Below are 13,960 nucleotides of genomic sequence, written 5' to 3'. Positions count from 1 at the left end.
CTCGCCGGGAAAGCGGGCAGTGTTTCCGCCTGGAGGCAGAGCAGGGTAGGGCGTTTCGTTTCGTTTCAATCAAGCAGTCAATCAATCAGTCAGAGATTCCTGGGTGGTTGTGTTCGCGCAGTGCGCACACATAGCCCTGTCATATCTGTCATGTCCGACATGTCATGTCTTGTCATGTCAGCGGATTAAGCGATCTAGAGTAATCTTGCCGCCGCCGGTTTATAGCTTCGGGTTTCTGGCTTCTGGCGGCGGCTGGATGTTTTCTGTATACATCCGGGGCACGGGCCACGGGATAGCTTTAAGGCTTAAGGCTTGGGAGTAAAGCCTACGGGTTACAGCCTACGGGTTACGGGCTACGGTTTACGAATTACGGTTTACGGGTCGGGGTTTGTGCTGGCTAATGGTTAAAATCTGCTAGCTATGATAGAAGGGGCTGTCTTTGACGCCGTATAGACGGTAGTACCGGTACCTACGGTAGTTGGCCGTGTGGGCGGGGCCTAAAGGCTGCTCCCTGCGCTTGATGGGTTCATGGAATACACATCTACCATGGGTACTTGCGCACAGTCACCACGATCACTCTTTAGCCTGAGTTATCAGAACCATATGTACCGTATGTAGCCAACTGGTACTACTACTACTATACTATTATACTACTATACTCTACTACTAGTATAGGTAACAGTACTCTCCTCTACGCTACCTACTATGTACTCTAACGAGTTAGTACCCGGGCCACTACTAATACCTACTAATACCTACTAACACCTACTAATACCTACTAATACCTCCACCACCTACTCTACTATATACGCAGAGAGTTGTTCGCCAGCCCGGATTACATCGTGCGGCGTGCCAGGGGCCGGGGCTGGAGTATTCTCTTCATTTCTCCCCCCGGATCGATCAGCTGAATGGCCTAAATACCTACTATATAAATGGGTACGGGCATGGGCGTGATCTGAGACAGAGACAACGTGATGATATCGATGTGCTTATCCGCCGATCGATAACATGTGTTCTCACTAACCAAGTACCTATGTATGCCATGTCCCCGATTGTTGAGTGTGTACGTAAGCTGCGTCCTCACAGCGCTGGCAACCCGCAACGGCGGAAGCAATGAAGCTGCCAGTCCGACGGCGAGAGGACCGATCAAATAGGCCCAAGCATCACTCTCACTCCTCATGGAGGTTTGTTGTTCCGGCCCACGGCAACCCTAGCCCACTCCGGGCTCGGCGGTACTGGACGCGGACGCTGACCGCTGGGTTCAGGTTCATTCACGGAAACCAATAGTCAGGTGGAATAGTTGGGACGTCAACGGCTCGGAACAGCCTACATACGTAAGTAGGAATTAGCTACAATTACGGATGATATAGTTAACCCGGGCATGTGTGTGCAGCAACGAAAGTTCCAACCGGCCAACGTCTGGCTACGGCCTGCGGCCTGCGGCTGTGGTGAAACTAACCGAGTACTATGCTCCCGACTACTGCGACCAGCACCGTGCACGATGTGTTGACTTGAGTCTCGAACGTTCCGAGTCGTCAACCGGGAACCACTTCCTTCCTGCATGAGACCAGGACAATCGCATCTTCGCGTACGTGGTAGTAAAAAAGCTTTTATCCGCAGAGTAACGGTATGTAGAGACGCGGCCGGGGACGGGGGATTGCCGCCTGTGCATCTTCGGAATCATCTCACGTCACCCTGCTGGTCGTCGTCGAGCGTCTCTCCTTTTCTTTACATGCCCACAGCCGTAATCATCAATATCAACCCAGCAGAGCAGAGCAGAGTAATCGGAGCAAAGACAATATTCCCTCCTCTTCCTCCTCCTCCTCTCCCGGTGCGGGCCGTCATCCAGAAGTATTATTATTATTATTTTCATTTCATTTTATTTCATTCATTTCAATCTTCCTTTTCTTTCTTTCTCGCTTTCTTTCTTTCATTGCCGCTGGTGATTGCGCGCCTCGGAGGCCTACTGCACTCAACAAAATTTGCAAGGCGAAAGCCGTTGGATAATACCAGATCGGGACAGTCGAGACCACTGCCGCCTTCCAAGTAAGTTCCAAAGTAGTTCCTGCCCCCATCCCGTCCCCGGTCCGCGTCCGCGTCTGCCTCCACCCCGGCCGCCGGAAAATTTAGCGGATTAACGGAACGGAGAAGCGGTGGGGGTTAGAGTATGATCTATGTAGAGTAGAGTAATATTCTGTTCTGTTCCTTCGGTTGCTGCCGAATTACTCTATGTATGTCTATGTTCCTAGTTGTGTATGTAGAGTACGGAGGTACATACATGCGTGCTTACGGTACGGTACTTGCCATCATACATGGGGGCGGCCGGCAAGTGGGGGCTGCTTTTCTGTTTGGATGTAACTACTATGTACCAGGTACGTCTGCCTGTATGTCTGTCTGCCTGTATATCTGTGTGTCTGTACATAGGTATGCTGAGCTAATGGTTCACCATCCACGTAGTTACCTACATACATCGATCACTGCAACAAACAAAATTCCGAGACACCGAGTATGTAGTTACTACGGTACTATGCTATGCTACGGTATGCTACCGTATGGAGCGAAAGGGGGGGGAAAGCCGCCCCCTTGTCATGTCGAAACGGTAACCCGCTCGCTTGCGCGGAGCCGACGGCTAGACTAGACGAAGACCTGTTGAGTCTTGACTCCTATGCCAATTCCCTCATGCCTCATGCCTCAGGCCTCAGGCCTCATAGTTACCGGATCCGATTGGATTGGATGGATCGGATTGGATGGGATGGGCGGACCATCTACCCACCTGAAGATATGTACTCGGCCATCGGAAGGCTGTGTCACTGTGGTGACGGCGCTGGTAGTTACGCCGCGGTTGCGCACATGTAAACTACTACATATGGACGGCGGATGGTTATGAAGTATGTAGATACATGCGTACATGCGTACATACTTACCTACCAGGTAGTAGGTACTCCCTTTTCCCTCCAGCTACGACGTCGTAGTCGTACTCGTGCTGACAAGATCCGGGTTTTCAGGTTTACAGGTTTACAGTGTGTACATATCTACTACTACTAGTAGTACATCTATCGATCGATCTACTAGTAGGCACTCCCTTTCCTTCCAGCGACGATGTCGTAGTCGTACTCGTGCTGAAAAATTCCCGGTTTTCAGATTTTCAGTATGTACAAATCTACTACTAGTAGTACATCCTATCGATCGATTTACCAGGTGGTGGTGGTGGTGGAACATGAGGGCATAACTATACCCTCATCCTCCTTCCCCTCCCCCTCATCCCCTTCCTCCTCCGTCTATCACCCGCCCACACCACTGCACGACATCGCCAAAACCGGGAAATCCACAAAATCACTCTCGCACTCGCAATCGACGTTTCCAAGTTCCAACTAGGGTAATCCGTAACGAACCTGAGGCGCAGTACGCACTGTATGTAGCTACTTCTAGCTACCAGCTACTAACTGCTTGCTTGGGATTTTCGGCCAAGAGATATGGTGCGGTACACGAGCGAGTATATATGCATGGTACAGTGTATAAGGTGTGTCTATAGTATTGCGGACGGGTATTGCGCCATCAATAGTCCAGCCCAGGGGAAGAAGTAGAGTGGAGTGGAGTGGAGTGGGGTGGTCCGGTGAGGTGGGGAAGCTGGCGGGGGAAGCTGGTGGGGAAAGCTGGCGTGGAATATTGCCCTTGATCTGATCTGATCTGATCGTCGGGGGCACTGGGCCGAGTCCGATGAGCAGTGAGCTGATCTGATCGAACGAGTAGGTACTTAGGTTCTCAGGTAGATACTCGTATAGGATACCTACTGCAACAGCTACGATCTCGCTTTTATTATTTTACCGATTCCCGCAATTTGAGTCATTGGAGCGCGTCCGCCGTACGGCCGTCCCTCCGTGTTGCACGAGAACGCTCTCTCGTTCGCCAGCAAGCAGGCAGGCAGGCAAGCACATGATCTCGTAAATCGGAAGGTGAAGTCTCGACATCGGCAGCCAAGATGCGCACTCTACTATATTCCCATGGTGGGGCGGGGTGGAGTGGGGTGAGGAGGGGGAGGAGATGCAATACCTACAGAAACAAGCAAAAAAACATGTAGCCCAGAGTGCAATGTAGGCTGTTTCGCTGCAGTATTTGTCCGCATTTCCCTCGGTATGATTGCGGTGCCAGCCCCGCGTTTCGTTTTCGCTCGAGTGCATGATGGTGATGATGTGGGCGAATGGCCTTCTCCCCTCGTGGCCGTTCAGGGTTCACCTTCAAATTGCTTGCAGTGTCGATTGCAAGATGCGGATTTAGTACAGTACCGGTATTAAGAGTGCTGCTGTCGCCGCTGTCGCCGACTCGCCGCCGCCGCACTGCAGATGTCCGGCTCGTTCGTTTGTTCGGTCATTCGTTCTCTGCAGTTCCGCCGCCGCCGCCGAGCAAGTACCGGTATCCAGGAAGGCAGTCTGGTAGGGCTACCTATCGATCGATTCACCTTCTTGCAGTCTGTCTCTACGGCCGGTATGCAATGCGAGATACGTAGCCGGGGGGTCAGCATCGACTTTGTACTGTGGAGTATCTACCCAGGTTGCTCGGTTTGTCCTCCAAGGAAGCCCTGGCCGCACTGCCCTACACAAGAAGTATGTACTCCACTCCAGGGTGCGAGCCGCGGTGGCCGGCGGCGGGTCCTTGGTCATCTGTGGAACCCATGGAATCCGTGGGTTGTATATACGCATTGTAGACCGGGTGTTTTTGCCATGGGCTTGTCCACCCGCGTTGCCCTCCGAACGAGCGGCAGCGACACTGGCAGCACCAACGGTAATGATAGCGGCAACGGCAATGGCAATGGCAGCGGCAGCGGCAGCTACGCATTGTAGACCGCGTGTTCTATCATAAGCTTGTCCACCCGCGTTATACTCCGAACGGGCGATGACGACAATTGCAGTACCAACGGCAGTGACAGCGGCAACGAAAACGGCAATGGCAACGGCAATGGCAACGGCAGCCACGCTTCGCTCATCGATCCACACAACTGCACCGTCGTGATCGCCGCAGTCACCAGAGGCGGGGATGCGTCTCCGGGTTTTCGCATTTTGTGAATGCTGCCGCCTATCATACTAGTACTGTAGAGATACCTTGGGAGTGGGGACCGAACTTTAGATTGAATTCCCTCGACTAAATGACTACTACGCTCTAGCGGACGGGAGAGCAACACGGTGTTTAGCTCGGATGGATGTAACCAGGAGGGAGGGAGGGAACTACTGGTTAGCACCGATCATCGAGCCCGGAAAAATGTGGAGATTTCCACCTTTCGTGCTTTGGTGGTATCATGACTAGCGTTTCGACTCGGGTGATCGTTATGGTTACGAGATACTTTTTTCTGTCTATTGCTTTTGTTGCTGGCAGATGCACGGGGTAACTGTGCGGATCGGCCGCCGTGTGAACATCTGGTCGATTTGCTCAATGGAAACTCGCAGCCGTGTAGAACTCTGTATGTACATCTGGAAATGCCATTTGCCTATGTGGATATTCCTACTGCTATCCAGGAACGGGGCCCGCTCCGCTGAGAGCCCCGCCGCAGGAAGTTCCTGCCGAGTCATATTATGTGATTCTCTGTAGACACACCACCAACTCCCATCCCCCCAGAGCACTCGACGAATGTGAGGCATCCCACTACACCCGTTCTACTCCGGTGCAGCCTATCCTGTACCACTCTCAGTGCAGCAACAGAATTCGGCACATCCACCGAAAGCGGCCGAGGACGTCGGATGTCTGCGTCCCCCACCACCACCACCACCACCACCACCACCACAACCGACGTTGGTAACGTCGACGCCAATCCGTTAGCGAGCTTGTCGGCAGTGTATGTAGAACCGATTCAAGCAACTATATAGTTATCTACCCGTTTGGAGATCGCAGACTCCACTTCCAGCAGCCTTTATTCTCGGAAGCAGCCGCGATCCACAGCCCTACTACCACTCTACTACTACACGTGTGTTCTGGATGTGGAGATTGCGCGCAGTTGAGGGCTGGTCCGGTCCCGGTCCCGGGGAGGGTCCCAGCCAGCACGCGGAGTGCCAAGGGACTGGAGAATCGGGGCCAAAGTTCCACTTCCCAGCCACGACTCCACAAAACTCCACACAACACAACTCAACTGACTACCCGCTGAAGGAAGCACACATGATATTGATATGTAGAGTACTCTACACGCACCTACCTACATACCGACATGGGAAGGTCCGTACGAACGGATCTGCCTGCCCTACATAACCACTACTAACTACTAATAACAACCATGTACAATAGAGTACATACGTGTAGAGTAGAGTAAAGTAGAGTATGCGTACATGAACGCAGGTAGGCCGCCGCCGCTTAGCTGTCATCCTCCATCTATCGCAGCATCCCCGCACACTGCACACAACACAGTCCAGTCCATTAGTTATGATGTACCCATGTTCCCAGGAATGGACGCAATCGATGGGGGGAAGGGAGGGGGCATTGGTGGTGATCGGTATAGTATGATATAGTGAGTTTTGCCCAGGCGGCTACTAGCTGGGTAGAGGGTAGAGGGTAGGCATTAGTGTCCTGGATACTGGGAGTCCCTAGGGTTAACTACCCTAGGTATGTAGCTGTACATAAGTACATATCCATCTAGTCTCCTTCCCCCCACCCCCCGTGTAACTGCCGTGCGTATAGGTAGAATGGGCACGCTGTTTTTTCGGGCCATTATGGATGTGAGATGTCGGTAGTTCGCCGCCGCTTCTAGGAGATATCGTACGCAGGCTTAATTACTAGTCAGTTACTTTCGTCTCAGCCAGCCCGACCACCGCCCGCCGGGGAAAGTGAACGGGCATGACATGTAGTATGCCAGTACTTAGGTACCTACATATAAATTCGGAGCACTAAAACGAGGACATACGTACCATACTTACTACATACTACATACCAACTCGAAGGGCGGGTGCAAGAGCGGCGGCGTTCAAAGTTCAAACCATTGTTATTGGTCTGGACTTGGGTTACCTATAGTAGTACACCTTCCTTTAGTTGGCTGTATGTGTATATGTACACGCTAGGAACACGCAGTCAGGCAGTCAGGCAGTCAAGTAGGCAATAGCGAATAGTATTGTGCGGGCTTTCGGCTCGTGAAGGTTTTACATACATACAGGCGGCGGGAGACCAGTTCGAGACTCGCTACTAACTATGCTGCACTGCACTGCGCAAGTCTGTCGGCTGGCCCCACGGCGAATGCCGGTCGAATAGGGTCTTTCGGAGTGGGGGCGTTCCGCGTCACGACGGTTCCTTTGTTTCCTGCTGCTCTACATTTAGTCTAGAGTAACTATTAGGTAGGCAGTATGTATAAAGTATTCATCACAGCATGCATACCCGGATGTGGGAGGGAGTGGGCGGGCCACTTGCATCCATCATCTCAATTGCGTGCAGGGCCGGCTACATATCGATACTAATTGACCGAGGAGATGAGCTGATCCAGGTATCTACCTAGCCAAGTCGCCCGCCGCTGACTGGGTACATATGCCTCTCTTGTAAACTTGGTTAGAGTTTCCTTTCCCCCTGTCTATACATACATAAGTAAGAAGTACTTAGGTAGGTAGAGTAGACTGCGAATCGGGGACCGGTGATGGGATGATGATGATGGGAGGGTTGTTTATTTTCCATAGTTATATCCCGGTGTGCTCCTGGCAAGCAAGGATGGGCCCGTCGACTGCAGACGCACAGACCACTGCGGCAAAGGCGGCGATTCCCCGCGTTCACCGCCGCTGCCGGCCTGGCAGAAGCCTGCCTACTGGATGGATATAGGAACTGGAACGGATGTGAGCCTAGATTTCAGCCAGAAGATTCGATCTCGTACATACATACATACAGGCTACATGAGTGCCCCGTGCGTAGTTAGGTGCTGCTGCTCTCTCTTATCTTTCACCGTGATGCCTGTCAGCGGAGTCGCAGTCGAAGGAGGAACTTGACGAGATGGACTAGTTAAAATCGTGTTCCCGGCTAAAACGGCGGCTAGGCTAGGCTGATGAGCTTGATGATTGCCGACGCAAGACAACTCAGCCAGGCGGCAGATCTTCGGGAGTGATCATCGTTTTCAGCCTGTCGAATCCTCTAGATTCTGGAGTGGGTGATATATCATGAAATAAAATTACCGATCTAATGGAACAAAAACGACGGGCCCAGTGTTGGGGGCCTGCTACTACAGGTTTACGTTTCTGGTCTTTGGGCTCTGCTATGTTTGGGAATGAAGGCCTGGTTGATGTTTGTGAGCCGGCTGGATAGCAGAACTTCAGGTCGGACACTAGAGACGTGAAAGCCGGAGGACTCATACCATAATTGAGGAACCTCCTGATTTACTTCCAAGCACTTTGATTGTAGAAGCCCTAGTATTGTCGACAATTTGGTGAAGAGAGGATATCGTGTATTATCTGAATGATACAGTGATACTGCACGCAACGATGTGTGTCTAGCTATTCGAACTCTGCCTGACAAGCTTCCGCCACTGAAACCTTCTCCTCACCGCCAATCCCGCCAAGTTCTCGTGACAAAGACAAATACACAAACGTCACAACGGTAAAACATGCCGAAAGCTCACGAATCACGATAGCTCTGAAACTCTGCAACGCCAAGCAAGGGCACGCTTTATAGTAGCACGAAACAAGCAATTTTACGAGTGATAAACCAACACTTCCTCTCTTGGTGTTTTCGTAGGCGGTTTTCCGGTACGACCGAGCCTTAGGGTACTCTACTAGATGGATTCATCACTCGGACACGTTTTTGAGAATTCTGAGCGGAGCGAGGATTTTGGGAGGCGTCGGGTGCATTCTTCGGTAGTATGGTTGTCCATTTTACAATTAGTGCACTGGTAGACTTTCGTCGCATCATCCGACCGATTTCCTCGTCCGTTTCCACGTCTTCTTCGTTCTCGCCAGCCTTTCCGGCCTCCTCGGCCTCCCTGGCTTAGAGGGAACATTCAGGATGTTCCTACGTACGGACCGCTGATTGGGACCGAGAGGTTTGGTTTTTCATGGGCGACCAGTAGTCGAATAACGCGATCGGGGGTTGCTTCATCACGGGGTAGACGCTGGAGAGTGCCGATGACGGCTTCGTAGTAGCTCTCTGGGATGGACGAGTAGATGTGGGCGACGAGGAGCTTGTTCGGTCTCGTCTCCGAGCACGATGGGAAAGGCTCCGAGGATGACTAGGGTGCAGGTGATATTGATCTTCCAATCGAGATAGTTGAAGTCGGTGAGCTTATCGAAGCCTCCATATTCGGTCTCGTAGGTGGTACTTCCGCTCATGTCGGAAAAGGTTTTGTTGAAGAAAGCGATGGAAATATAAAGTTAGATTATCGATGGTTTGGTTGGATTTATATAGCGTGCAGTAGATAGAGGTTTGAGGTTATTGCGTTGATCCGGGCTCATAACCTGTCGATAATTTGATGAAAGAGGATATTGTGGATTGTCTGAATGATACGGTAAAATATGCTGAAAGCTCACGATAGCTATGAAAACTCCTTCCAAGCAAGGAGTACGAACAAGCAATCGTACGGTTTGTTTTGTTTGATTTTGTTCAATCTAATCATTGATTGCATGCGACCTGTTGAAGCTTGATAGAAGACTTGACTTGATTGATGAGATAGATAAGAAAGACGAGAAAAATAGACTATTTTTGAAGAGAAACAACAAGCTCGTGTAAACAGAGGATGAAGCTTCTGGCAGAGAATTCTACGATAGACAATCCCGGACTGGGCTGGGCTAAAGAGGCTGATTCTGGTGAGATGCCAGGGACAATGCTGAGAAGCCATAGAGGCTGCTTACGATGACAATGCGAAAACAACAAATAGTGCTATGAACCAGTGACCAGAATAGGCAAATAAACAGGTATTCACCGACACGTTCCACAAATTTGAACGAGTGAGACAGGATGCTTTACAGGCTGATTTCGAATTTTTGATGCAGCGTCGCTAGAGTCAATCAGTCATGATCTGCTCATCGGCTTCGAGCCATGTATCACAACTTCCGAAAGACAGCTTTAGTTCATGGATAGATAACAGTAGCTGGGATTCCAAGAGGGAAGGCTTGCCTGCGAGGGTGCATTATGGCATAGGTTCTCACAACTCCCAGAAACTACCCACCAAGGTATCACCTGCAATAGTGATGCTTCTTATTAGGTGTTCAGGAATAGAATTTGACTTGCAATTCAAGAGAAATTGCGATAAATTCCAAGCCAACAGTCAATCCGTGCAACTCTCCTAGATTTCCCATAAGTGGCCCGTCTAGTCACAAGGAAACGGACGCATACTTGGAAAAATGCTGGAGAAATACTTTGGCGATGCCCTGATTTTACACCACCAACGCGGCCAATGCCAAGTACTTAGGCACTTCTTTTAAATACCCCTATCGGAAATGTATCGGGTACTACTGAGTCACCAACTCGACAAGTGTTCATTTGCTTCCATTCAGTACATACTGTGTTATGTATGCCCCTCCTCAATTCGTCGTCATCATCGTAAGCGTACTATGGTATCAAAAAACAAGGAAAAAGAAAAGAAAAAGCCACCAATTTTCATTGCCCGTCAATGATGCCATGAAAGAAATCCCCGCGCCCATCTACCTTCCCACATGGGAGCTCCTCACACTTCCCTCACTGCTCAAACTCCCCACACTACCCGCCCTGTAGCCCCTCGGCATGAGTGCAGGAGCACCACCACCAAACGTTCCACCCGCGCCGCCGCCATTCTTCTCAACAGGCCTCGCATTTCCCCAGAACACGCGGTCCTGGCTGATGGGGTGGTGGTACACCTTATTTCCTTTAGCCATTCCGATTTGGCTCTGAAGGGCGCTCTCGTCGTCGCTGCTGTCGTCTTCGCTGTCGCTGTCGGACGACGAGCTCTCCTCGCTAGAGCTACTTTCCTCCATGGCTCGACGGCTCTGTGTTCTGCGGTGTTGATGGTAGTGGGCAGCCCTGTCGTCGCCGACGGCGTAGCTAGGCTCTCGCTTAACTGGGGCCTTTCCAGCTCTCGTGGACACGCGAGCCGGCCGACGAACACTGGGTTGTGGGGCACGAGGAGGCGGAGGCGGTTGAGTCGAGCTGGAGGCTTCCGATGATCGGGTGATGTCCGTAAGAGGTGGTGCAGCACGCTCGGTATCCTGCGTTCTATGTTCTCTGTGTTCCCCTCTGTGTTCCCTCCTGCTCTTGTGCCGTCGACTATGGCGCTTCGACTCCCTCAATGACTTCTCGCGCTGAACAACCGTGTCGTTATCGCTGGGCTCGCCTCCTCGCAGCTTCCCCCACATACTCCCTTCCCCCTTGCCCCACATACCGCCCATGAAACCTCCGCCTCCCTTGCTCCCGCTCCCCGCAGCCCCCTTATTGGGCAAGTCCCTTGGACCCCATGGCTTCTCCTTCGCCACATAACTCTTGGTGTAAGTCGTATCGAGCTCTCCCAGCACCACCGTCCGGGCACCAACACTGCTTCCCATCGGCCCGCCTTTCCTCGCCGTACCATCCGAGAACACAGTGACAGCATCATCCGGCCTCTCTTCCGGCCGCCGGAGGACCGAAGACTTGTATTCATCCCAGTCGTACTCGCGCCAGATGAAGCCCGAGCGGCGGATAAACAGCCACCAAGCGAGGAGGCCGAGGGACGCGCCCAGGAGACAGAAGACGAAGAGGATTCCGGGACCGAGTTTGCCGGGTTTCGCGATGTTGCCGTGGTCGACAGCGCGCTCGAGGATCGCGCGCCGTAGGAGAGCGGCGCTGCGCGACGTGAGTGAGGTCGAAGACGTATCCGGGAGGGGAATGGCCGGCATCGTGGTGTTGTTCCTGTGGGTTGCAACCGATCGCGGCAGGAGTGGTGATGAGGTTCGTTGAAGGTGGGATTGTTTCGAAGCTGCTTCGTTGTTTGGATTAATGGTGCAGTAGTGGGTTGAGGTGATGGTGACTGGTAACTAGGACCGGAGAGGTGAGGTGGGTCAGAGGGGGTGAAGAGGCTGGGGTTAGATCGGCGTGTTTGTGCGATGTGTTGGCGCGTGTTGTTGATAGCAACCAAGGCCAGAGCTAGCGCCAAGATTCCGTTGTTATTGTTCAGCGTCAAAACAAGCGCACGGCAAGGCGGCAGGAAACCTCCCAAAATCTTCACAAGTATCACCAATCTCAACCTTAACAACGGCCCACACATAGCAGACCTCAGGATGTGTGCAAACAATTAATTTAAGGAATTAAATACAGTACACAATTAAAACGCATCAAATAGCAACAAAACAAAAATCAGCGCTTTCTCATAGCTCCCACAATATCGAAAGAAAAGACAGTACACACATGACATTAAAAAACACGATCTCAAATATCTAATCCTTTCATCCCACATCCTAATATTACTATTCATATACCTCAAGCGCTCGACTAGACCTGAAGTATTAGCAGGAGCTCGGGGGAAGTCCAGGGGAGGAAGTCCAGGGGAGGAGGAGGAGGAGGAGAATACACACCATATTAGACCAACATCGCGGCCACCACAACAGCAGTAAGAGTAACCAAGGTATTTCGGGACGAAATACGCCCAGCCTCACCCTCGAAGGTAACTCCCTCATAGGCCCCTCCAGCGACAGTTCCAGGAGCACCGGTGCCAAGCTCAATAACAGGGCCAGGAGCTTCAATATCGACCTCGACAGAAGGGCAATAATCACCAGCACCAGCAACACCTTGAACAGGTGCAACACCAGCCACGGGGCCAGGGGTCAAAACGTCAATAGGGCCCTCAGAAGGCTCGACGACAGGTCCAGGACCGAGCTTAGGAGGCTGGATGTCGTTGAAGTCGACGATAGCGGGGCCGGGAGCGTAGGGGAACTCGAAGCCGGCATTAGGAGCAATAGGAGCAGGAGCAGCGGGAGCAGGAGCGACAGGGGCGATAGGAGCGACAGGAGCCTGGATCTGTACATCAAACTCCTTAGTGGAAGTCTCGACGATAGCGGCAGGGCAGGGAGGGACAACTCCGGCAAAGCCCTGGGTTAGGTCACCGACGACTTCAGTGGTCTCTCCAGCAACGGTGATTCCCTCGGCGGGGCTAGGAGCGACGACGACGCCGGCAGGGGCCCGACCAGGGTAAGAGGAACCGGAGACTGCATTAGGAGCCTGAAGCTGGCCGCCTCCGATCTGAGCGATGTTTCCCGGGATAGTCTGGGCAGAGCCGGTAGCGGGGACGGTAACGCCAGCCTCAGACACGATCTGGGCAGGAACAGCAGCGGGAGCGGCAAAATCGACTTCGGTCTCAGCAATAACCGGAGCAACACCGGCAACAGCGACGGCTTCGCCAACCTCGACAGGGATAGCACCGGGTGCAGTGATGTTGATCTCGTTCTCAATCTCAATCTCGACCGCAGCGGGAGCAGCAGCGGCAACAACGTTGACACCAGCCCCAACCTCGGCAGCGATGACCTCACCGGGGGCGGCAATGGAACCGACGATATCCACTTGAGGACCGGCAACGGCAACGGGGATCTCAATGTACTGGGTCTCGGCCGGGCCGGGAATCGGGATGCTGATAATCTCGGTGGGGCCGCTCACAGGGCAAGGGACCTCGATGTACTGGACGGGACCCTGAGGACCAGGTACCTCGAAGGGAATAGGTATTTCGCGGTTGACGACTGGGCCGGCGACAGAAACCTCCAACTCGACATACTCGAACTCGGTAGCACCAGCGACGGGAACGGGGACTTGAATGGTCTCAACGGGGCCGGAGACGGGAACGGGGACCTGGATAGTCTCAAAAGTTCCGGCACCATAGGGGACGGTAACCTCAACATATTGAGTGTTTACCGGGCCCAGAATGGGCACCTCAACGGTCAGGATCTCGATCTCCACACAAGCGGGAAGAGTGACGACGGCTCCCAGCTCGGTGATGACTTGGGCAGCCTGCGTGACCTCCTGAGTGATAACATGGGTAACGGCGGTAGGGACTTCGATAGTCTGGATAATAGGGTAGACAGCA

The 13,960-nt window shown here is 52.6% G+C and overlaps 1 protein-coding gene across 1 annotated transcript; it reads right to left on the bottom strand.

The window, feature by feature from the left end:
* Positions 1-10,385: 10,385 nt before the first annotated feature.
* Positions 10,386-11,976, bottom strand: BZA05DRAFT_475424 (uncharacterized protein). The gene has a single exon (XM_051488189.1). It carries the CDS (start codon positions 11,784-11,786, stop codon positions 10,584-10,586), a length of 1,203 nt encoding a protein of 400 aa, XP_051337809.1. The 5' UTR covers positions 11,787-11,976; the 3' UTR covers positions 10,386-10,583.
* Positions 11,977-13,960: the final 1,984 nt, after the last annotated feature.

The sequence above is a fragment of the Tricharina praecox genome (assembly GCF_024521635.1).
Source record: "Tricharina praecox strain CBS 144465 chromosome Unknown BZA05scaffold_19, whole genome shotgun sequence".
NCBI classification, from domain to species: domain Eukaryota; kingdom Fungi; phylum Ascomycota; class Pezizomycetes; order Pezizales; family Pyronemataceae; genus Tricharina; species Tricharina praecox.
The sequence above is the reverse complement of the archived record's forward strand: the minus strand, read 5'-3'. Positions and strand labels throughout refer to the sequence as shown.

Excerpts from the sequence above, each read along its gene's own strand:
- BZA05DRAFT_475424 (XM_051488189.1), bottom strand. The coding sequence starts at position 11,786 with ATGCCGGCCATTCCCCTCCCGGATACGTCTTCGACCTCACTCACGTCG.